Below are 25,144 nucleotides of genomic sequence, written 5' to 3'. Positions count from 1 at the left end.
TTATCTCATTGCTGTGTGCAAATTAGCTGCCACGTTTCCCTACATTACAACAGTGACCACGTTTCAAAAGTAATAAATTTGCCGTGAAGCGCTTTGGGACGCCCTGAGGTCACGAAAGGCGCTATAAAAATGATACTATATTCTTTCTTTCTTCTAATCACTATCTATCTCTCTCGCCAAAACAAGATAGTGTTTTTCTAAAACTGCAATAGCAATTAGCAAATTAGTACAGTTACAACCACTGCAGACACTTGATTGCAGCCTAAATTAGATTGTTAAATGCAGCTCCAGGTCCTACCATATTCAGTAGATTCCAAGATTTTACTATAGCTGATCTGTTCTAAGATGATTTTATAGAACAATGGAAAGTGGCATGGATTCATAATTTTTTAGATCCTAATTCTGGAAAATGTCATCACCTTGAAATTGTTTGTTGAGTTTATTTGTATAATATATATATTATTATCAGAAAATTTTGCATGTAAGTAGCAGAAATAAATCTATAATCATTTACTACAACATACCCCAGGAATTATCTCAGCTTGTGGGTCACTCAGGAGTCGATATGTTTTGCCAATAATCAGCTTTTTGTGGCATGGAGTAGGTTTATCAATTTTTACAGATTTCTGTTTTGAATGTTTTTCAGCCTTCATGATATCCTGAAAATGAACAAGCACATTCATACTGAAATCTGTCTTTTTAATTAACATCTTGTTTGTGCACACAACCTTTTGACTAAACAGTCCATTCAAACCTGAACAAAATAATATTGTAACTTAATATTGTAACTTAAGACAACTATAACAAATAAAGAAGCAATAACAAGTAACAATTTAAATTTTAATGAGTACAGTTAGAATAGTTCATACCTTAATAACAGAGTCATTGTTTGCTGCCATATACACATGAAATAATAAGGACTGGCGATCGTTAATGATTTTGTAAATCAGCACAACACCATGATGTTGAACATCTTCAGAAGAGGTCTGAAAGATTGGCCCAACAGGTGAAAAGGAGCTCACATTCCATTTAACGTGTGTTGTTGAATGATCAGTGGTTGCCTCTATTTCGGGTTTCTTGTCTTTTATGTGTAAAACTCTAAATTTTAAATCTGGCGAGTGATCTGTAAAGGGACACAAATTTGTAAAGGTAAAACAATTGGTTAAAATATTTTAGAAATCAGTTTGTTCATACAGTACTGAGATTGGCCCTAATAAAGCACCTCCACACCAGCTCCTAGTGTTAACTGGGCCATTTAGGAGAAATACCAAATACTTCCCAGAAAGATGGGTTGAAAATTGGAAGGGGTGGTCAATCCATGCTAATAGCGTCAGAGCTTATAGGGATCCTACAAACAGGTCACCACCGGTTTGCTCTCCTCATCACAGCACAACGCAGGGAACATAAAGAAGAGAAAAAATGAAATGATCTTTTTTGTGGGGTGAGGAAAGAAAAAAAAAGGAAAGTTGTTTTAAAATTCTACAGTCTTTACAATTCCAACTAACAATAACAAGGGAAGCCAGTGAGGACTAGGATCACATTCGTGGGTATGTGACTACAGTCCTCTGATCTACAGAATATTGACACTGCAAATTGAGTTTATTATGCCACCTAGTGGAGAATGATGTGAAGATTAGCAGCAAAGTGTGGAAGTACAAAGGACAAGAAAATTACAAAATTACAATTATCTGCAAAAGAAAAACCCTTACCTGCCAAGCAGAGGGAATGAGGGAAGTAAATGCTCTTTAGTAAGGCTGGGTCACTCTTCACATCAAACAGTGGGCCACAAAGTTTCCAGCTGTCCTGTAGAAATGTGTCATATTTATACCAAGACAGAATTGAGTAAATTATGTCAACTTTTTCTGTCACTTCAAATACTAGACCAGTAGCAGTACATTGATAGCTTCCTTCATGATCCAACTTCAGACTGTGTATTAAAAAAGATAAAGAAAGATAATATTAATTAAAATTGATTTGAGACAAACACTGTGCACTAAGGATATTTATAAAGTACTGGGAAAATACCTACTAGAAACGCTCCTTTGAGATCTGCCTAGGTGTAACTTGATCAAAATTTTGATTCTGTTATTTAAAAAAAGAGGTCTTAATGGAAATGATTACAACATTTCAGATTGCTTGCCTGTCCATATTTCATTTATACTACATTTTCTTTGAGCCGTATTAGTTCTTGCCTCTTAAATCACCTAAAATATTTCTATAATAGAAATTATTAAAAAGAAAGTTTCTCACCGTTTGACATTTACAGCTTGGACATGATGAATTAATATAATAGCCTATGAGAGAAAGATTTGTTCAAAAAAAAAATCAATGTGTTAGTTTCTAAAGATTTGAAAAGGCTGTGAAGCAGTGCTAAACAAAATTTAGGGTTAAACTGCTACTTCTCTTATACGTTAACATGGTAATGTTTCAGACACAAGAATATTGGTCCATCTAACCTCCCCTTACAAACCTCCCACCAGGTTGTTTATTGTGATTCCAGAACTAATAGCCCTGTCTCTTAATAGGAGTCCATCCAGTATTTTAATAAGACCTGCCATGGTTTTCTGTTCCTATTAGTAATCTGTCCCACAATTCTATCACCCTCTTATTATAGAAATGTTGCCTAAATTTCTTGTTTTTCTTTGACAAACTTATCTTTAAATTGTGTGCCAAGTCTTCAAATCCTGCACCCATCAGAAGAATGTTCCTAGGTTAAGTTCTCCATACTCGTGAAAGTCTTAAAAGACTTCTATCAAGAACCCCATCATCCTGGTTTGAGTGCTTGGAGTGAGCTGCAGGTGTCAGTGTGGTATATTGGCAGTTTTACAATTCAACAGACACCATGGGGCCAATAATGTAACCCGCTATATGTGTCTGTGCACAAATGGGCTAATCGCGTTAGATAATGAGGAGTCTTACCATTTATATAATTTACTGGCACTCCAGATACATCTCTCATGACATGCCACAAGTACTAGAGCCTAATTTTAAGGTGCCAGGAGCTAGTGAAGGGTACTTTCCCTCCTTGGGAGTATGGGCACTAGGCAGAGGAGCATGGGGCAGAAGATATGGGGTCACTCTGCGAAGGGAGCATTGGTAGCAAGGGTTATGGGTGCTGAAGGGTGTACAATTTTTAAAAAAATGTTTATAACAGCCTTCTCCTTTGACACCCCTTCCAAATGGACGCTGTATGACTGTACTATACTGAGACGCCCTTCTCTGTATGCCACACTTTTCTCATACAGCTACTTTTCATTTCCTCTTGAGCATTCTATTATTACAGAATATACAAACACAGAAGTTTTGAAATTAGAGATGTCAGGGGAATTTATTTGAAAAGAAACGTCAAATAAAAAGTAAATGTCAAACAAAATGTAACATCTGTCACAGAGTGCTGGATTACAAGCTTTCCAGTGAACACAAGTTGGTCAATGAGGTTATATCGGTTAGTACAGTTTGGAATTCTTCCATCCCTTTAAAGGATGAGCCCTTCGATAAATTTCTGACATAGTAGCACCTCTGTGTTTATGTTCAGCAGGTTATTAGCTTCTACACTTAAATTGCTGCAAGGTTCTGTTATTGTCTTATTTTTGGCACGCACACAGCCATCTGCAAACCAGTGAAAGCTGTTATCAAACTACATAAAGATGCCTGTCAAACCCAAACTGCACATTCTTATTAAGTGCGCAGTAGAGATTTTGGTCAGCTGCATGACACAACATACTCACATTATGAACATGTGCACTTAGCAGCAGGGAATCAAATGGGCTTTTACCAGCTTTAAAGGTAGTTTTCTGCTGGAAATGTCAGTCCACAACTGGGGCTGCCCAAGCTATTTTCTCCATGGACTCTTAACAGCTAGTAAAATGGAGATAACTTGATGCCATTCATCTATGATCACTATGAAAGCAGATATTTGATTTTAATCAATGTTTAAATTGATATATCATACTACCAATTATAGGATCCAGCTTGACTGCAAATGTTCCCACAGTCAAACAGACCACTGACACTCAATTGTCCAAGCTCACCCATGAAAATTGAGCACTTAGGATAAGGTATGAGAAGGACATGTGGAACTGTATCTAAACGTGTTACATAATACTCAAGAAGAAATAAAAATATCTGTAACCTTTAAGAGAGATAAGGGGAAAAATTGGATGGAAAATGAATTAAATCTGCCAATTCCAGGTCACTGATTAGAATCAGACCTGTGTCTATTACACTGCACTATCCAGTCTTCCAGTGTTGAATATTATAAAATAGAGCTGGAAAAATAGCAATGTGTTCCAATCCTTTGATGAGATTATTTACTTGTAGTTACTCTCACTCATCCAATATTCTTGGTGTAAGAAACCACAGCACAACATGTCCAAATGAGAGCACAGTCAATCCGCAGGTAATGCTCACAAACCTCACCAACCCCCTCCCCCCACACGCATACACACAAATGGGATGTCATTGCAGAAGAGTCATAGAATCATAGAATCATAGAAGTTACAACATGGAAACAGGCCCTTCGGCCCAACATGTCCATGTCGCCCAGTTTATACCACTAAGCTAGTCCCAATTGCCTGCACTTGGCCCATATCCCTCTATACCCATCTTACCCATGTAACTGTCCAAATGCTTTTTAAAAGACAAAATTGTACCCGCCTCTACTACTGCCTCTGGCAGCTCGTTCCAGACACTCACCACCCTTTGAGTGAAAAAATTGCCCCTCTGGACCCTTTTGTATCTCTCCCCTCTCACCTTAAATCTATGCCCCCTCGTTATAGACTCCCCTACCTTTGGGAAAAGATTTTGACTATCGACCTTATCTATGCCCCTCATTATTTTATAGACTTCTATAAGATCACCCCTTAACCTCCTACTCTCCAGGGAAAAAAGTCCCAGTCTGTCTAACCTCTCCCTGTAAGTCAAACCATCAAGTCCCGGTAGCATCCTAGTAAATCTTTTCTGCACTCTTTCTAGTTTAATAATATCCTTTCTATAATAGGGTGACCAGAACTGTACACAGTACTCCAAGTGTGGCCTCACCAATGCCCTGTACAACTTCAACAAGACATCCCAACTCCTGCATTCAATGTTCTGACCAATGAAACCAAGCATGCCGAATGCCTTCTTCACCACCCTATCCACCTGTGACTCCACTTTCAAGGAGCTATGAATCTGTACTCCTAGATCTCTTTGTTCTATAACTCTCCCCAACGCCCTACCATTAACGGAGTAGGTCCTGGCCCGATTCGATCTACCAAAATGCATCACCTCACATTTATCTAAACTAAACTCCATCTGCCATTCATCGGCCCACTGGCCCAATTTATCAAGATCCCGTTGCAATACTAGATAACCTTCTTCACTGTCCACAATGCCACCAATCTTGGTGCCATCTGCAAACTTACTAACCATGCCTCCTAAATTCTCATCCAAATCATTAATATAAATAACAAATAACAGCGGACCCAGCACCGATCCCTGAGGCACACCGCTGGACACAGGCATCCAGTTTGAAAAACAACCCTCTACAACCACCCTCTGTCTTCTGTCGTCAAGCCAATTTTGTATCCAATTGGCTACCTCACCTTGGATCCCATGAGATTTAACCTTATGTAACAACCTACCATGCGGTACCTTGTCAAATGTTTGCTGAAGTCCATGTAGACCACGTCTACTGCACAGCCCTCATCTATCTTCTTGGTTACCGCTTCAAAAAACTCAATCAAATTCGTGAGACATGATTTTCCTCTCACAAAACCATGCTGACTGTTCCTAATTAGTCCCTGCCTCTCCAAATGCCTGTAGATCCTGTCCCTCAGAATACCCTCTAACAACTTACCCACTACAGATGTCAGGCTCACTGGTCTGTAGTTCCCAGGCTTTTCCCTGCCGCCCTTCTTAAACAAAGGCACAACATTTGCTACCCTCCAATCTTCAGGCACCTCACCTGTAGCGGTGGATGATTCAAATATCTCTGCTAGGGGACCCGCAATTTCCTCCCTAACCTCCCATAACGTCCTGGGATACATTTCATCAGGTCCCGGAGATTTATCTACCTTGATGCGCGTTAAGACTTCCAGCACCTCCCTCTCTGTAATATGTACACTCCTCAAGACATCACTATTTATTTCCCCAAGTTCCCTAACATCCATGCCTTTCTCAACCGTAAATACCGATGTGAAATATTCATTCAGGATCTCACCCATCTCTTGTGGTTCCACACATAGATGACCTTGTTGATCCTTAAGAGGCCCTACTCTCTCCCTAGTTACCCTTTTGCCCTTTATGTATTTGTAGAAGCTCTTTGGATTCGCCGTTGCCTGATCTGCCAAAGCAATCTCATATCCCCTTTTTGCCCTCCTGATTTCTCTCTTAACTCTACTCCGGCAATCTCTATACTCTTCAAGGGATCCACTTGATCCCAGCTGCCTATGCATGTCATATGCCTCCTTCTTCTTTTTGACTAGTGCCTCAATCTCCCGAGTCATCCAAGGTTCCCTACTTCTACCAGCCTTGCCCTTCACTTTATAAGGAATGTGCTTACCCTGAACCCTGGTTAACACACTTTTGAAAGCCTCCCACTTACCAGACGTCCCTTTGCCTGCCAACAGACTCTCCCAATCAACTTCTGAAAGTTCCTGTCTAATACCATCAAAATTGGCCTTTCCCCAATTTAGAATTTTAACTTTTGGGCCAGACCTCTCCTTCTCCATAGCTATCTTAAAACTAATGGAATTATGATCACTGGTCCCAAAGTGATCCCTCACTAACACTTCTGTCACCTGCCCTTCCTTATTTCCCAAGAGGAGGTCAAGTTTTGCCCCCTCTCTAGTCGGGCCATCCACATACTGAATGAGAAATTCCTCCTGAATACACTCAACAAATTTCTCTCCATCCAAGCCCCCTAATGCTATGGCTGTCCCAGTCAATGTTGGGAAAGTTAAAGTCCCCTACTATTACCACCCTATTTTTCTTGCAGCTGTCTGTAATCTCCTTACATATTTGCTCCTCAATTTCCCGTTGACTATTTGGGGGTCTGTAGTACAATCCTATCAAAGTGATCTCTCCCTTCTTATTTTTCAGTTCTACCCATATAGACTCAGTGGGCGAACCCTCGGATATATCCCCTCTCACTACTGCCGTGATGTTCTCCCTAATCAAGAACGCAACTCCCCCTCCTCTCTTACCTCCTGCTCTATCTTTCCTATAGCATAGTCAAAATGATTCAATCTATAGTCTGCATGTAGCAAAAAGAAAACTATAAATTTGCTGCTTTTTTAACCTTTTAAAATATAAGTACATCAGTATCTCAGTACTTTGCCTATTATAAGAGGCATGATATTATAGGTATTAAAAATTTAAATAGCATACTTGGTTACTATGTTCTCTCTTTTAGTATAATAAATTATGTGAAAATAAATTAATTAAATTGTAAATATGATACATCTAAACGATCACCTTACATGTGATACTTCTGATCCCCACCACCACCAATTAAAAACAAGAAGTAGTTTTCTGAAGAGAATTTAAAAAATGTTCTAGCCATCATTATTTGTGAATCAATCTGAAAATAAAGTGACCTGAGCCTGGTGGACTCATTGTTGTTGTATCTTCATTGTTGCAGTCTCCTGGAAAATAGATTGTAGCTTTTTTGTGCTCATAAAAAGGGAAGAGTGAGAATAGAACATTGAACAGCACAAAATTTCCACTTTGTGCCTTTTGACAGCAACCATCAGTTCCAGGCTCAATAAATTGCAAAGTTCAATTCTCTCCATCCTGCTCTGATATGATCTCAACTGTTGTTCCACAGGACACTTCCCTACCACATCGGTGTGAGGTACCCAGGTGCTCGTGCAAAAGATATTCAGCTAAGTCCTTGAGTTGGTCCTTTAACAAAACCCTTTTAACTATGTGGCCTTGAGAAAGCTGGTCTAAGCCCCTTCTGTAACAGTGTCCATTCATAGCTGTGCTGGTACCTTCTTTACAATCAGAAAGAAACTCTAGACAAAGTTCAAATACAGCACAGTCAATTATTTTTAAAAATTTGTTCATGGAATGTGGGTGTCGCTAGCAAGGACAACATTTATTGACCATCCCTAGTTGCCCTTGAGAAGGTGGTGGTGAGCCGCCTTCTTGAACTGCTGCAGTCCGTGTGGTGAAGGTTCTCCCACAGTGCTGGTAGGTAAGGAATACCAGGATTTTGACCCAGCGATGATGAAGGAACAGCGATATATTTCTATATTTATTAATCTACTTTGTTCCCTGCATGACTGATGTTAATGTCTTTCCCAACTGTTCTTTCCCTTAGTGCTGATGTATTGCGTGTGATTTCTAAACCCTAACCTGATTCTCCTGGGGAAGGAGTAAATGTGCTGGCTGGCTGCTGTGTTTCAGTGGGTACTGCCTGGGGTTCAGGTGACCCTGTACCTCCTTGTGCTGGTTCCTGAGAAGGTCCTGTTGTATATTGGAAGCTTTTATAGCAACAGTCTGTGCATTCAAGAATGATACTCCAAATGGGCTTAGGACCAGCTGCCGATACGGCTGGAGTTGCTATATGCTCCATGATAGAGTGCAGTGCAGAGAGGCCTTCCTGCACAACGGCACAGATATGGCTAGTGGACTCCTGCATGCTCATAGCCAGACGATGCAGGGTATTTGGGCAGACACAAGTGACACCTGTAAATGATCTTGTTCAGGCAGCAATGTGCGTTCATACAAAGGCGTTGTGAGGTCCAAATCCTTAGGCACTGCAATTGGTACCTCCTGAAGTTCACTTTCCAAATCTTCTGAGGTGTGTGTAGCTGTGTAGTCAAGGAAAGTAATCTTCAGATGTTGCAAGATTAAAGAGCACATTCAGTGAGTGTGCTCATAATGCACCCCATCCTGTGTCAGTAAATGAACATGCATCATATAGCTAGGTTGTGTTACAAGAATTTGCTGCGTCAAACCCCTTCTTCTTCAACCTCGTTCATTAAATCCAATGAGAGAAGCCCTGAAAGCAATCCTCTAAGCTTGTAAGTGTGTGGCAGTAAAAAGAAATTAGCATTACAACTTTAAGGGATCTGTTCCTTGTAATGCCCATTTAAAATGAGCAAGCTTAGCACATTGCCTGTGGGGTGCTGAAGCCAAGAAAAACATGCGATTTCCCCATTGTGCATTATTTAGAATCATTCTATGCAATCGAGAGCACCACCAGCAGAAAACCAGGTCAGGAATTTAAATTGCAAAGCGAGCAGAAAATAAGTGAGTTGAGCAGCTTGCGATTTTCTAACCTCCACATGCACAATTCTCTGCACCAAATGTACTTTCCCTAACATGAATTTCCAGGCTCAAAAGAGAGGAGAGAAAAAAAACAAAAATGGGTGTGGATAAGGTTATTTAGCTTATTAATAGCTTACCATTCGCCAAACTATTTGGCTGCTAAATACTTCTGTTATGAAATAACAGGATTGTGGGTAAATGCAAAAAGAAGTTAACATGCAGCCACATATTTTATAAAAGCTGTAATTTCATGCAGATTAATGGCAGTGGGCATTTACAGGTATGTACATTTCTCATATTTAACTTGTAGGCTTCAATGCGGGGAAGTGAAATCTGCAATTACCTGATCCTGGACTTAGCAAGTGTGGGCTTTCTGTGGCATGTTCTGTAGTTGAAACATTATTAGAAAGGCTGATTTCAGCAACACTTTCATTAAATTTGATAGCACAAACCACTACAACTCCAGTGAATATTTAGCATTTCCTGGCGTGCAAAAATCAGCATGTGACTTGTTTAATTGATGGAAAAATTGTTTTCTATAGAAACAAAGTTGATTCTACCTTTTATATGCTCATTTTCTTTGACTGTTCTCCAGTATTTGTGTTTATCAATATTTAATTTACTTCTGCTCTTCAACCTAATTGTCATGCAGCAGTCAAAGAATAATCAGTGAAAGTGAATACAATGTCAACAGCAACACTGGGGTTGAATTTCCTTGGTGGTTCTCCCCATGGTTGGAAGATCTACAGACACCCCAGAGAAACAGCATACAGAGCGTTTACGCCATATCTCCAGGGTTTCTGTGGAACTTCCATCAAAGTTACGGCGGATAATTGGGAGATGCCCCGCAGAAATCCAACCGCAGTATATTTTGCCTTTTGGTGTAGTACTGATTTCACACTGGGCTCTATAGAGAGGACAAAGATGTTTTAATACCTTACTGATGACATTTAAACAGCCAACACAACACAGTGGCTAACACCTAACAAGACTATCCATTTGGATAGCGTTTTATTACATCCCTTAGAAATGTCTGAAAGTGCTTTACATAGAATGAACAACTTTGAAGGGCTGTGGATGTAGGCCTATGTAGCAAAACTACACAACAAAGAGCAGTGACATAAATGGCCGGTTAATCCGTATTTGATGGTGTGGGTTGTGGGAAGAATGTTGGCTAGTGCTTCAGGAAAACAGAGCCACAACCACATATTGATATGTTAGAAGGATCATCAAATGAGGCCATATGGGTTGAACTGAAGGACAAAAAAGGGGCAATCACACTGCTGGGCATGTATTAGGCCCCCAAATAGTCAGAGGGACATAGAAGAACAAATATGTGGGCAAATTTCTGAGAAGTGCAAAAACAATAGGGCAGTAATAGTAGGGGATTTCAACTCCCCTAATTTTAACGGGGATAGAATCAGTGTAAAAGGTATAGAAGGTGCAGAATTCTTCAAATGCATTCAGGAGAACTTTTTTAGCCAGTACATAGCAAGCACAACAAGAGAGGGGGCAGTTCTGGACTTAGTTTTAGGGACTGAAGCTGGGCAGGTGGAAAGGGTATCAGTGGAAGAGCATTTTGGTGGTGGTGATCATAATTCAGTTAGATTTAGTGTAGTTATGGAAAAAGACAAAGATAGACCAGGAGTGAAAGTTCTCAATTGAGGCAAGGCCAATTTTACTAAGCTGAGATATGATTTAGTAAAAGTGGACTGGAAACAGCTACTTGAAGGTAAATTAGTGTCGGAGCATTGGGAGGCATTCAAGGCATACTGAGGGTTCAGAGCAAATATGTTCCCACAAAGAAAAAGGGTGGGACTCCCAATCTAGAATCTTCTGGATGTCAAGAAGCATATGGGGTGGGATATGGCAAAAAAGGGAAGCTTATGTCAGATACCAAGAGCTCAATACTACAGAAAGCCTAGAGGAGTATAGAAAGTGCAGGGGTGAAATTAAAAAGGAAATTAGGAAAGCAAAGAGAGGGCATGAAAAAATACTGGCAAGTAAAAATCAAAGATGTTTTATGAATACATCAGGGAGCAAAAGGATAACTAAGGAAAGAGTAGGGCCTATTAGAGAACAAAAAGGTAACCTGTGTGTGGAGGCGGAAGATGTGGGTATGGTTCTTAATGAATACTTTGCATCTGTCTTCACAAAAAAGGGGGACAATGCAGACACTGTAGTTAAGGAGGAGGAATGTGAAATATTTGATGGGATAAACATAGTGATAGAGGAAGTACTAAGGGGTTTAGCACCTTTGAAAGTAGTTCAATCGCCAGGCCCGGATGAAATGTATCCCAGACTGTTAAAAGAAGCAAGGGAGGAAATAGCAGAGGCTCTGACCATCATTTTTCAATCCTCTTTGACTACAGGCATGGTGCCTGAGGACTGGAGGACTGCTAACATTATACCGTTGATTAAAAAGGGAGAAAGGGATAGACCGAGTAATTACAGGCCAGTCAGTGTAACCTCGGTGGTGGGCAAATTATTGGAAAAAATTCTGAGGGACAGTATTAATCAGTATTTAGAAAGGCATGGATTAATCAAGGACAGTCAGCATGGATTTGTTAAGGAAAGGTCATATCTGACTAACTTGATTGAATTTTTTGAGGAGGTAACAATGAGGGACGATGAGGGTCGTGAGTTTGATGTTGTCTACGTGGATTTTTGCAAGGCTTTTGACAAGGTCCCACATGACAGACTGGTCAGAGAAGTAAAGGCCCATGGGATCCAAGGGAAAGTGGCAAGTTGGATCCAAAATTGGCTCAGTGGCAGGAAGCAAAGGGGTAATGGTTGACGGGTGTTTGTGACTGGAAGGCTGTTACCAGTGGGGTTCCGCTGGGCTCAGTACAAGGTCCCTTGCTTTTTGTGGTATGTATCAATGATTTAGACTTAAATGTAGAGGGCATGATTAAGAAGTTTACAGATGATACAAAAATTGGCCTTGTGGTTGATAATGAGGAAGTAAGTTGTACACTGTAGGAAGATATTAATGGACTCGTCAGGTGGGCAGAAGAGAGGCAAATGGAATTCAATCCGGAGAAGCGTGAGGTAATGCATTCGGAAAGGGCAAACAAGGCAAGGGAATATACAATTAATGGTAAGATACTGAGAAGTGTAGAGGAACAGAGGGACCTTGGAGTGCATGTCCACAGATCCCTGAAGGTAGCAGGACAAATAGATAAGGTGGTTAAGGTGGCATACGGGATACTTTCCTTTATTAGCTGAGGCAAAGAATATAAGAGCAGGGAGGTTATGCTGGAACTGTATAAAACACTAGTTAGGCCACAGCTAGAGTACTGCGTATAGTCTGGTCACCACATTACAGGAAAGATGTGATTGTACAAGAGAGGGTACAAAGGAGATTTACGAGGATGTTTCCAGGACTGGAGAATTTTAGATATGAGGAAAGATTGAATAGGCTGGGGTTGTTTTCTTAGGAACAGAGAAGGCTGAGGGTGATTTAATTAAGGTGCACAAAATTATGAGGGGCTTAGATAGAGTGGACAGGAAAGACCTATTTCCCTTAGCAGAGAGGTCAATCAGTAACAATCAGTAAAAGGATTAGAGATGAGTTGAGGAGAAATGTTTTCACCCAGAGGGTGGTGGGGGTCTGGAACTCACTGACTGAAAGTGTGGTAGAGGCAGAAACCCTCATCATATTTAAAAAGTACTTGGATATGCACTTGAAGTGCCGTAACCTACAAGGCTACGGGCCAAGAGCTGAAAAGTTGGATTAGGCTGGATAGCTCTTTTTCGGCCGGCACAGGCACGATGGGATTCCTTCTGTGCCATAAATTTCTATGATATAAAAAGTTGGAAGGGAGAAACATCAGGGCCAATTCTGGGATTTGGAGTGGAGGCAAGACAAAACCATGCAAAACAAACTGGAGGGGCAGACATATCTCCCTAATACCCCAGTAGTTGTCTATGCAGAGAACACCCTACTCTTCTTTACCTAATGCCATAGGATTTTAATGCCCACCTGAACCAACAGAATAGGCAGATGAGGCCTAGGTCATTGGGTAAATGTTTGGTACTATACTACTGCTATCAAAGTAGTCAATATTTATGTAATAGGTGTGAAATAATCATTTAACAATTAATACTCAGATGCTTTGGTGGAAATGAAATAATTCTTCTTGCCTTTCAGAAACAATGTAATCAATGAAAAATATAATTTTTATATAGTTAATACCTGGGTTATCATTTGGCTGGCCATCCTTAGCATTTATTTCATCAGCGTCTAAACAATAAAGATAGTTCATGTTAATGTTTAACTTTAATGATCAATGAAAAACAACATACAACACTCACAGGAACTAACAAGGAAAGATTAGTTGAAAGAATCACACATTTATACACAATTAAATATTAGCAATACTTATGAGAATTGTTATCGTTTTACTAATTGAAAACACTAAATTATGGAGCAATGTAAAGCAAATTGTATTACCTAATTCTCCCTCAGAAGAGTCTGAATCTCCATGTTCTTATCCAGTGACATTTAGAATGTTATGTAAAATGAAATGAAAAATAACATTTCTATCATGGAACAGGATAATATTAACCTCAAAAATACATCCTCAAATTAAAAACTGTATTATTTCAAGTATTATTTAAACTGTTTGTAGTACTAATAAAGAGCTAACTCAGTTAAGAAATTGCAGTAGTTGTTTGAGGAAAGATTGGTTATCATGCACAAGTCTCCATATGTTTTATTCCTGTATCATAAAACAAGTGTTATAAATGTTAATTAGTAGCCAGTCCATCTTAACATTATCTGATCAGATCTTTATGCTGAAATAAATACACCTGTTTTTATAAAGAGTACCATTAAGTTCACTAACTTGAATAGTGAAAACTATTGATAAGTGCATCAAACAAAAGAAGAGTCTCAGCTTACCAGATTCACTCTTTTCTGATACTGCAGAACCTTCATCATCAGAACCTTAACATAAAAAGGAAAATTATAAAATATCCATGCAGCTCATTTTTAGGTCAAGGGCTCAAAATTCTGAATGGGCTGGTGCAAATGCAGCTGAGTGGGCCCAAAGTCAGCCAATGCCCAAAGCCAAGACCCCTTCCCAAATTGGTGGGCGGGGTTATTTGCTTAGTCAGGGCAGTTGGCCCATGCATGTAAGAGCACAGCAGTGGCATCTGTCCTGACAGCAGCAAGGAAAATCAGTGATGCCATGCTGCTCCAACAGTAGAGGAGTTCCCTGGGAAGGGCTAAAACTAGGGAGCCCAAATACTTAAAAGATTTACATCAAAACTACAGCACAGAAACAGGCCATTTGGCCCAACTGGTCAATGCTGGCGTTTATGCTCCACATGAGCCTCCTCCCTCCCTACTTCATCTAACCCTATCAGGATACCCTTCTATTCTTTTCTACCTCATATGCTTCCCCTTAAATGCATCAATGCTAGTCGCCTCAACTACTCCTTGTGGTAGACCGTTCCACATTCTTACCACTCTTTGGGTAAAAAAGTTTCTCCTGAATTCCCGATTAGATTTATTAGAAACTATTTCATATTTATGACCTCTAATATTGCACTCGCCCAAAAGTGGAAACATTTTCTCTACGTTTACCCTATCAAACCCTTCCATCATCTTAAAGACCTCTATCAGGTCACCTCTCAACCTTCTCTTTTCTAGAGAAAAGAGCCCCAGCCTGTTCAGCCTTTCCTGATTAGTGTATGCTCTCAGACCTGGTTTCATCCTTGTAAATCTTTTTTGCACCCTCTCCAATGCCTCTATATCCTTTCTATAATATGGATACCAGAAATGTGAACAGTACTCCAAGTGTGGTCTAACCAAGGTTCTGTACAAGTTTAACATAACTTCTCCGCTTTTCAATTCTATCCCTGTAGAAATGAACCCCACTTATCTATATTGAAATTCATTTGCCAATTACATGCCTATTCTGCAAGTTTATTAATGTCATCTTGCATTTTGATGCATTCTTCCTTTGTATTAACTACACCTCCCAATTTGGTGTAATCTGCAAATTTTGAAATTGTACTTCTGATTCCCAAGTCCAAATCGTTAATGTCAATTGTGAACAACAGTGGTCCCAGCACCAATCCCTGTGGAACACCACTTCCCACCTTTTGCCAGTCTGAGTAGATACCCTTAACTCCTACTCTCAGTTTTCCGTTTTGTAGCCAACCTGCTATGCATTCTGCTACCTGTCTCCTGACTCCACATGTCTTAGTCATGAGTCGACAATGTAGTACCTTATCAAAGGCCTTTTGAAAGTCCAAATATCTTACATCCACTACATTACCCTTGTCTACTCTTTCTGTTACTTCGTCAAAGAATTCAATAAGGTGGGTCAAAAATGACTTTCCCTTCTGAAATCCATGCTGACTATTTTTTATCATTCGTTCTCTAGATGTTTTTCTATTACATCTTTGTGTAAAGATTCCATTATCTCTCCTACCACTGACTTTAAGCTAATTGGTCCATAGTTCTGGACTTGTTCTATCTCCCTTTTTAAATATAGGAATAACATTAGCCTCTGCCATCTCCTCCCTAACTTTTAATATTCGCAGATGAAATCCATCTGGACAACGGGTTTTATCCTCTCTAAGTATGATTAGTTTATCAATTATCTCCCCGTTCTATGTTAAATGTTTTTATATCTTTTTTGATCTCTTCTTCTAATATCGTGCCCACCTTGTTAGTCTCCCTGGTAAATACTGAAGCAAAGTAACTATTTAATATTTCTGCCATTTTGCTTTTACTACCTGTGAGTTTATCTGGTGCATTTGGGGAGGGCAAACAAGGCAAGGGAATACACAATAAATGGGAGAATACTGAGAGGTGTAGAGGAAGTGAGGGACCTTGGAGTGCATGTCCACAGATCCCTGAAGGTAGCAGGACAGGTAGATAGGGTGGTTAAGAAGACATACAGCATACTTTCCTTTATTAGCTGAGGCATAGAATATAAGAGCAGGGAGGTTATGCTAGAAATGTATAAAACACTAGTTAGGCCACAGCTTGAGTACTGCGTACAGTTCTGGTCACTACATTATAGGAAGGAAGTAATTGCACTAGAGAGGATACAGAGGAGATTTACGAGGATGTTGCCAGGACTGGAGAATTTTAGCTGTGAGGAAAGATTGGATAGGCTGGGGTTGTTTTCTTTGGAACTGAGGAGGCTGAGGGGGATTTAATTGAGGTGTACAAAATTATGAGGGGCTTAGATAGAGTGGATAGGAAGGACCTATTTCTCCTAGCAGAGAGGTCAATAACCAGGGGGCATAGATTTAAAGTGATTGGTAGAAGGATTAGAGGGGAGCTGAGGAAAATGTTTTTCAACCAGAGGGTGGTGGGGGTCTGGAACTCACTGCCCGAAAAGGTGGTAGAGGCAGAAACCCTCATCATATTTAAAAAGTACCTGGATATGTACTTGAAGTGTCATAACCTACAAGGCTACGGACCAAGTGCTGGAAAGTGGGATTAGGCTGGGTGGCTCGTTTTCGGCCGGCGCGGACATGATGGGCTGAGTGGCCTCCTGTGCCTTAAATTTTCTATGATTCTATGACCCCTTAGTGGCACTATCCCTATTCTGATTTTTCTTTTGTTATTTAGGTGTCTATAGAAAACTTTACTATTTCTTTTTATATTCCTTGATAATTTAATCTCGTAGTTCCTCTTTGCTTTCCTAATTCTTTTTTTGACTTCTTGCCTAACCTCCTCGTATTCCCTTTGGGTCATCCTCCCCTTTATTGTCTGTGTACTTAGAGAATGCCTTTTTCTTTAGTTTCAATTTTACCCTTGTCTCTTTATTCATCCATGGTGTTTCATTATTGGCTAATTTGTTCTTGCTTTTTAGATGAATATATTTCTCCTGAGCTCTAATGATCACCATTTTAAATATTTCCCATTTTAAATATTTCCCACTGCTGTTCTATCACTTTTTTTTCCAGTTTACCTTTCCTAGTTCCATTCTCATCGCCTCAAAATTAGCTTTTTGCCAATCTATTACTTTGTCTTACTTATGTCTTTCTCAATCATTATTAGATGTTCTCCTACATTTTCTTCTCTTATCTGTTCTGGTTCATTTCCCAATACTCGATCCAGCAGTGATTCCTCTCTTGTTGAGCTTCTCACATACAGGATAAGAAAGAAGTCCTGTACACACTGTAAAAACTCTATTCCCTTTTCCCCTTTCCCTACCTCTTCTTGCCAGTTTATTTGGGGGTAGTTGAAATCTCCTATGATTATATGTTATATTCTGCAATGTTTAACTGCCAGTCCTGTTCCTTATGTAGCTATGCTTCAGTTGTCCCTCGCACATCTGGCTGCTCACTATGAATTATGGCCTCCAGTTTCCATGTTTTATTTTGGATGCTGTGCACATTGCTGTACAGGCAATTTAATCTGCTTTTAGTAATTATTCCCCTCACTTTATTTTTAACAATCATTTTGTACTTATGTTCTATAACTGTATTTGTTCCCTGACCGTTTATGTTACCCTTATTCCTTACTGTGGTCTGACCTTTACTCTGATATCCTATTTCTTTTTTCTTCAGACTTATGGGGCTCGATTTTAGGGTCGGGTTTCCTGCGGGTTTCCAGCGGGGGGGCCCCGAAAATCCCGATATGAGGTCACGTGACCGGATCGCGCCGCGATCCCGACCACTTCCGGGTTCCCCGATGACGTGCGGGGCTGCGTGCGTGGCCCCCGCTGGTGGGAATCCCGCAGGCAATTAAAGCCAGCGGGGTTCCACTTGAGAGTACTTACCTTGCTTGTTGAGGTCAGTTAATGAGCTGAATCAGCTGTCAAAAGAGGAAGTGTGGGATTTTACCTGCATCGCAGACTGTTTCACACACTGGGGGAAACAGTCTCTCTCCAACCAGGCGTGTTGCAGCCAGCAGCCTGTGGCAGCTGCCAAGGTGCACTCCACGGGGGAGAGCCCTCACCCACGCAGGAGGCCACCGCGTCACATAGGGCAACCCCTGCCCCCCACCACCCCCCGCCAAGCCAGAGGACAGACCGACACGAAACCGCAGCCCCAGTCCGAGGAACCACCCACCTACCCTGCACAACCCCTCAGACCAACACCTGCCAGATGGGTGGTGCGTGGACACCCTCGGAGGACGAACAGCATGACCAGCCCCAGCAGCCTCGCAGTCCACGCCGTCCGCCGCAGAGACGTGGAGCCTCCCAACACGGTGTTGTTGCACGCCCACCTGCACAGCAGGAGGGAGGGCTACCGCAGAGAGAGACGCATCGCAGAGGGCACTACCCTCGCCACATGGTCCACAGACCGAGGCGAAGCTCCCCGGACCTCTCCGAGCATCAGTGCACACGGAGGCGCAGATTCGCTCGACATGTAGTCGTGGAGATCTGCAGGCTCTTTCATGCCGAGCTGCTCCTGGCTGGCCCCAGCACCAAGTGCTTACCTGTCGCTGCCAAAGTCACCACTGCCCTCCACAACTTCTCCTCCGCATCCTTCCAGGGTGCAGCCGGCTACACCGCCGATGTCTCTCAGTGGTCTGCGCGGAAGAGCCCTGCAAATACACCTGCACCTACTCTGCAGTAACACGATGGGTGGCATCAGTGGTGGGTCCTCATAGTGATACCCAGGAGCGGGCATTATTGGACACAACAGACAGGATTCGCGGAGACATGGCAGTGGTGGTGCCAATATAATGTGTGCTGTTTGTTGCTCTGAAATTCAATATAGGTAACACCCATGGCAAACCCTCCGACACCCTTGTGCACCCCCTTCATGCTCACGAAAAATTTGCCTTACGCTGCCTACTGCACATATGTGATGCATGCCCTGTGGCTGCAGCACAGGTGGTGGCAGGTTGAGTGAGGCTGGCCGTGAGGGAGATGCTCGAGAGGGTGAGTATGGGATGGAGCCATGAGATTGTATGAGGATTGGGTCGCGTGTTAGTGGCAGGATGAGTACTGGCGAGATGAGTAGGTGGAGGTAAGATGAGGATGGGGTTTGAGTGGGTATGAGGGGTGATGTGACAGAGTAGTGTTGGCGGTGCCGAAGGAGATGTGGGGTTGGGGCAGTGTTGTGGCAGATGGAGTGTAGGGGAAAGACTTCGTGTTCTCACTGTGGCTGACCTACTGAGGTCATTGCAGCGCCTTCTGCACTGTATGCAGGTGGGCGATATGTTGGTTGCGCAGGTGACCCCCTCTGCCACCTCGAGCCAGGCCTTCTTGGTGGCAGAGGCAGACCGCTTCCTCCCGCCTGCCGGGGGGAAGATCTGTGTCCTCCCCCTCCTCCTCACCCCATCTGATGATACCTGGGGTGAGGCATCATTAAACTGGGAGCAGCCTTCCCCCTGGGCTGCTCCATGCTGAAATTTGTTCCATTGGTTGCAGCATCTGTCAGTGGAGGACTGCCCCTTTAACTAGAGAGCCTCCAACTGACAGATCGTACTGCGCATGCGCAGCCCGCCCGACGCGCAGACCAGCAGCGTGGACCCCGGAGGAGCAGGTAATTGATTCCTATTAGTGTGTTGCCTGCTACGATCGCGCGGGCAACCCACTAATTTCACCGAGCGTGTTGACCACGCTCCCGAAACCCAACCCGCCGGAAACCCGCAGGCCTGGTAACATCGAGCCCATGTTATCTTCATTAGATTCCTCCCCCCGTCTTACTAGTTTAAAGTCCTATTGACAGCCCTATTTATCCTATCCGCTAGGACACTAGTCCCACTGAGCCGGGGTTCAGGTAGAGCCCATCCCAATGGTACAGCTCCTTCCTGTCCCAGTACTGGTGCCAGTGTCCCATGAAATGGAACTCCTCTCTCTAACACCAGTCTTTCAGCCATGCATTAACCATCCTGATCTGTTTATCCCTCCGTCAATTAGTCGGTGGCTCAGGTAGTAATCCTGAGATTACTACCCGTGTGGTCCTGTTCTTCAATTTAGTTCTTAACTTCCGATATTCTCTTAGCAGGACCTCCTCCCTTTTCTTCCCTATGTCATTAGTCCCAACATGGACCTCGACAACTGGATCCTCCCCCTCCCATTCCAAGTTCCTTTCCAGTTGCTCCGAGATATGCTTTACCCTTGCACACGCGCCTGTACTCTCAGTCGCGACTGCAGAGGACGCTATCTTTCCCCCTAATTATCGAATCCCCTATGATTACAATCTTTCTATTCTGCGCCTCTCCCCCACACCGGACTGCCTCCTGCTTCACAGTGCCATGGTTAGCATGCTGGCTGTCCACCCCACAACCTGCATCCTTATCTTCACAGATAGCAGGTACATTGTACCTGTTGGACAGCACCTGTGTCTGTGAGTCCTCCTTCTCTATTCCTCTTGGTTCCCCTTACCCTGCTGACTTATGTCCTCACCCTGCTGACATGTGTCGGAGTGTCTCTAACTCACAGCAACCCAAACTGTCCCATCCTCCTCTCTTGCCGACCTTCCTGTCCAGTGTGCCTGCTAGATTGCTCCTAAGGAAACACAAGGCTACTCTGGGATCAATTACCTTTGGTTCCAAGAGGTCTTGGCCTTCTCTTAGAGTCTCTGCAGGACTTATGTCCAAGCTCCCCACCCTCCCCCCTGATATGCCCCCTTGATGTAAGGGTGTGGGCGTATGATTCACCCTCTGCCCCCACTCCCCCTGAATTTTGCGGGTCTTGGGTAACGGGGTGGAATCCTGTCAGGTAATCCAACCAATTTCCACCCAGGATGCAATTAGAATTTTAGGCCCCAAAGTTTTAGTGGCTGATAAACAGGTGGAAAAGCTTAAGGAATTTGAGGAGCAAATTACAAGATGAGCAATTCAAAGAGTTGGGATTGTCAGATATCAAATAAAGAAGAGAATAAAATTGAAAGAAAAAATTGTGTCACAACATGCAAAAGTAAAACATCCATCAATGAAGCCTGCACCAGCGAGTGCAGACATTAAGTTTATTTCTGTGTATTATGAGTGGGAAGTGATAATGTTCAACTGATGGCAGCAAGAATGTGAAAAATGGAACATCACTGACCTGTATCTGAGTTTTCAACATTATCTGAATTTTCTTCCGTGTAATGGAAAAAAAACAACAATTATGAGTGGCACAGCAAAAACAATGAAGAGGCTACACATATTTTGATTCTATGACAGACTTTCCTATTAAGTTCTCCAGAGCCATACAATACATAAGTAAGTAAATTGCATGTTCTCCTTGCAAGCCAAAACAAAATAATAGTCTGGTAAAGTTTTGCAGACCACCCTTATTAGTTGCTCTCCAAATCTCCTATAAACCTCTGCAATGAAATGATATCGCCTAATATAATGCTGCCTCCTACGAGCAGCAACCCAAACTGTCCCATTCTCCTCTCTCGCCAACCTTCCTGCCCAGTGTGCCCACTGGGGGCTAACCTCACCCACCTTCTTCTTGTCCCATTCACCCCACCCACCACTGCCGCCTTGGACTCTACCAGTGGACCAGAGTTGCTCTTTTTTTCCTTCCAGAATGTCTGTTCACTCACGAACAAGGCCCTTGCCAACCATCACCATATTGTAGATGATTCCATTGACATCCTGACTTTGACTGAAACTTGGCTAATGGGTGGCAACACCTTGTTCCTTCTTGAAGCTTCCCCACCTGACCAAACATTCTACCACCTGATGTGTTCAAACCACTGAGGTGACAGTACAGCCCTTATCAACAAATCACACCTTCGTCTCTCCCCTCACTGCTCTGGTACTTCTCCTTTGAGCACTTTACCTTGTTTCACCCCTCTCACCACTCTTAAAATCCTCTTGGTCTACCACCACCTAAGTTTCACACTGAGATATCCATCCGCCAGTCCTCCCTAAACCTCTCCCTCCATATATACTTTCCTACCCATTTTCATGGCTACCCCCTCGACCTTGCCATCTCCTATGGCCTCTCTACTCCTGTGCTCTCTTTCATAGACAAGGTCATCTTCAATCAAGTCCTTGTATTCCACATCACTCTACCCTCTTCCAACCCCACTTCATTCAATGTCCATCCTTAGAATAAATTCTCCCCCAAGTCATTTATAATGACACTTTCTGAATCCCAACTGTGTAGTCTTTGGCCATCGATTTGCCATAATACTTGTGTAGCTATCGATCTGTTCAGCCACTACCTCATGTCCACCTTTGATGCCTTAACCCATGCAAAATCTATATTCTTTTCCATCCGAGTCGATCCCCCTTCTCCATTATCAACCGTCTCCTTAAACCCAACTCCCCAGCCCCTTCCACCCTCACCTCTGACAAAAAGTGTGAGTAGCTCATGGGCTTCTTTGTCACTAAGCTCGAGACACTCTGTTCGCCTGCCTCTATTGCTTGTGCCCCCCTTCCCTTTGCCCACCAAGCCAAACCTCCCCCAGGCCCTAGGCCCAAATCTGTGCCTTTCTTTCGTTTCTCTTCCATCTCCCATCATGCACTCTCCAAGGACACCCACCTCTTGTTCCCTTGGCTCCATTCCCACTAAACCATACCCTTCTTGGCCTTGTGCTAGCTGACATTGTAAATAGTTCTCTCTCCTTAGACACTGTCCCTGTGATGTCTTCACTGCTCTCCTCAAATAGCCCACCCTCGATGTCTCTATCCTTGAAAAATACCGCCACATCTCCAATCTCTCTTTACTCGCCAAAGTTCTTGAACACGTTGTCACCTTCCAAATCCGTGCCGATCTTTCCCACAACTCCATGTTTGAATCTCTCTAATTGGGTTTCCATCCCTGCCACAGTACTGAAATGACCCTAACCAAAGTCACAGATGACATCTTCTGTGACAGTGACTGTGGTGCATTATCCCTCCTCGTCCTCGACTTCTCTGCAGCCTTTGACACAGTTGACCCTCTTGCAATGCCTTTCCTCCATTGTCCAGCTCAGTGGGATTGCCCTTGCTTGGTTCCACTCTTACCTATCTGACCACAGCCAGAGCAGCTCCAGCAATGGTTTGTCTTCCCAGCCCCACTGGAATCCTCTGGAATCTCCCATGGATCTGTTCTTGGCCCCTCCTTTTCCTCGTCTACATGCTGTCCTTTGGCAACATCAACCACACACATCAGGTCATCACCTCTACGCCGATGATGCACAGCTCTACCTCTCCACCACCTCTCATGACCCCTCCACTGCCTCTGTGCTGTCGGATTGCTTATCCAATATCCAGTTTTGGATGAATCTCAATTCCCTCCAGTTAAACACAAGGAAGACTGAAGCCATCTTCTTGGGCCTCCATCACAAACTCCATACTCTCACCACTGATTTCATCCCCCTCTCCAGCCATTGTCTCAAGCTGAACCAGACTGTTCACAATTTTGGTGTCCCATTCAACCTCGAGCTGAGCTTCTGATCCCATATACTCTCCATCACAAAGAGGCTTCCATCTCCATAACATTGCCCATCTCTGCCCCTGCCTCTGAAACCCTCATTCATGCCTTTGTCCTCTTCAGACTTGACTACCCCTGACTGGATTCCCATCTTCCACCCCACATTGGCTCCTGGCTCCAATTTAAAATTCTTGTATTTAAATCCCTTCATGTCCTTGCCCTCCCTATCTCTGTAACCTCCTCCAATCCTACAACCCCACAGAACTCTCCAGTCCTCTGACTCTGGCCTCTTGTGCATTCCACCCCCGCCCCCCCTCCCTTTGCTCCACCATTGCTGGTTGCGCCTACAGTGATCTAGCACCCATGCTCTGGAATTCCCACCCTAAACCCCTCCTCCTTTAAAACTCTCCTTGACAATGCTTTGATCATCCCTCAATATCTCCTTCCTTGGCACCTCAGATTACACCTCAGTGAAGTGCATTGGGACATTTTTCTACGTTACAGGCACTATATAATGCAAATTGTGGCTGTTGAAGTGCCTCCTACTACAGGGGTTTGATATCCCGTCAGTTAAAAACAGAAAGCTATATATCTCACCAGTAAACAACAACAACAATGTGCACTTACATAGCACCTTTAATATATAAAAAGCATCGCCAGGTGCCCTCTGATTGATCACAGGGGTTTACAAGTTGTAAGAATTACCTGGATTTGTCTGTTTAGACCACTTTCCTGCAGGAAATACTTCAGCAGTGGTCTTAAAGGGACAAGCCAATTTAACCACAGCTTCACCATAGCTAAACATCAAACAAGCTCCAGAATCTAAATGACCTGTGAGCAATGCCACAGCATGTCCAGTTCTAGATTGGTCCACAGACTGGCTCAAAGTGTCATCTCACACTGATTTCAACATTACCACTCTGGGATACATGCAGGCCACTACTGAAACTTATGTCACCATAGAAGCTTGGGAAGGAAGACCCAAAATGATGGACTCAAAGTGATCAAAATACTGTCCAAGATGAGGATTTGTCCCAATAGGGAGAAAATACTGTGATCACTTTTTAGGAGAATGACAGAGGAATAATTTGCACAGAAAGTACTACCTATTTTCAACCTTTCCATATTGACATATTTTGCAAGACTTTAATTTGTTGCTGTCCTGCCAGATTACACACAAAACATACAATAGTTTCAGGTATACATAAAAAAGCCAAAAATATCAGTAACACCATGAAGTTACCTTTAAAGTCCCTTAGTGGAGCTTTCTGTTCACTGTAAGAAAATGAAAGATCAGTTATAGATCAGTTATGGCCTTTGTGGTTAAAGTTTTGAGTCAGCATTTGACATACTTCCGTTTACTTTGACAAAGCAGTGAAGCATTTGCGGGTTAGCTATCATAATTGAAGTAATACTAAAAAGAAGTTAAAGCCACTGCAAATGACAACACTATATATAAAACATTAGTGCTTTGTACTGTCACAGAACAAAAAAGTGCGGAACTTTCAATCATCCCGCTGGACAGACAAAAGTATGTGTGAAAATTCAAACTGACTCTACGGCCTTGATTTTAACTCTCCCCACACCATTAAGAC

The 25,144-nt window shown here is 42.6% G+C and overlaps 1 protein-coding gene across 5 annotated transcripts in view; it reads right to left on the bottom strand.

Annotated features, from left to right (window-relative positions):
- si:dkeyp-97b10.3 (NACHT, LRR and PYD domains-containing protein 1a) overlaps positions 1-25,144 on the bottom strand; it is a 67,637-nt gene that overhangs the window by 24,420 nt on the left and 18,073 nt on the right. The window contains exons 2-13 of one of the 5 annotated variants that reach the window (XM_067995381.1): positions 24,793-24,824; positions 21,243-21,275; positions 14,168-14,212; positions 13,718-13,753; positions 13,460-13,507; positions 9,605-9,646; positions 7,581-7,628; positions 2,251-2,294; positions 2,030-2,082; positions 1,710-1,927; positions 870-1,123; positions 525-659 (exon numbers count right to left, since the gene is read on the bottom strand). In XM_067995381.1, the coding sequence (XP_067851482.1) occupies positions 525-659; positions 870-1,123; positions 1,710-1,927; positions 2,030-2,082; positions 2,251-2,294; positions 7,581-7,628; positions 9,605-9,646; positions 13,460-13,507; positions 13,718-13,753; positions 14,168-14,212; positions 21,243-21,275; positions 24,793-24,824 (988 nt within the window). Of the gene's footprint in view, positions 1-524; positions 660-869; positions 1,124-1,709; positions 1,928-2,029; positions 2,083-2,250; positions 2,295-7,580; positions 7,629-8,343; positions 8,619-9,604; positions 9,647-13,459; positions 13,508-13,717; positions 13,754-14,167; positions 14,213-21,242; positions 21,276-24,792; positions 24,825-25,144 lie in introns of those variants that run through there. The other 4 variants (XM_067995382.1, XM_067995383.1, XM_067995384.1 and 1 more) reach the window with 4 other exon arrangements.

The sequence above is a fragment of the Heptranchias perlo genome, chromosome 13 (genome assembly GCF_035084215.1).
Source record: "Heptranchias perlo isolate sHepPer1 chromosome 13, sHepPer1.hap1, whole genome shotgun sequence".
Lineage (NCBI taxonomy): Eukaryota > Metazoa > Chordata > Chondrichthyes > Hexanchiformes > Hexanchidae > Heptranchias > Heptranchias perlo.
The sequence above is the reverse complement of the archived record's forward strand: the minus strand, read 5'-3'. Positions and strand labels throughout refer to the sequence as shown.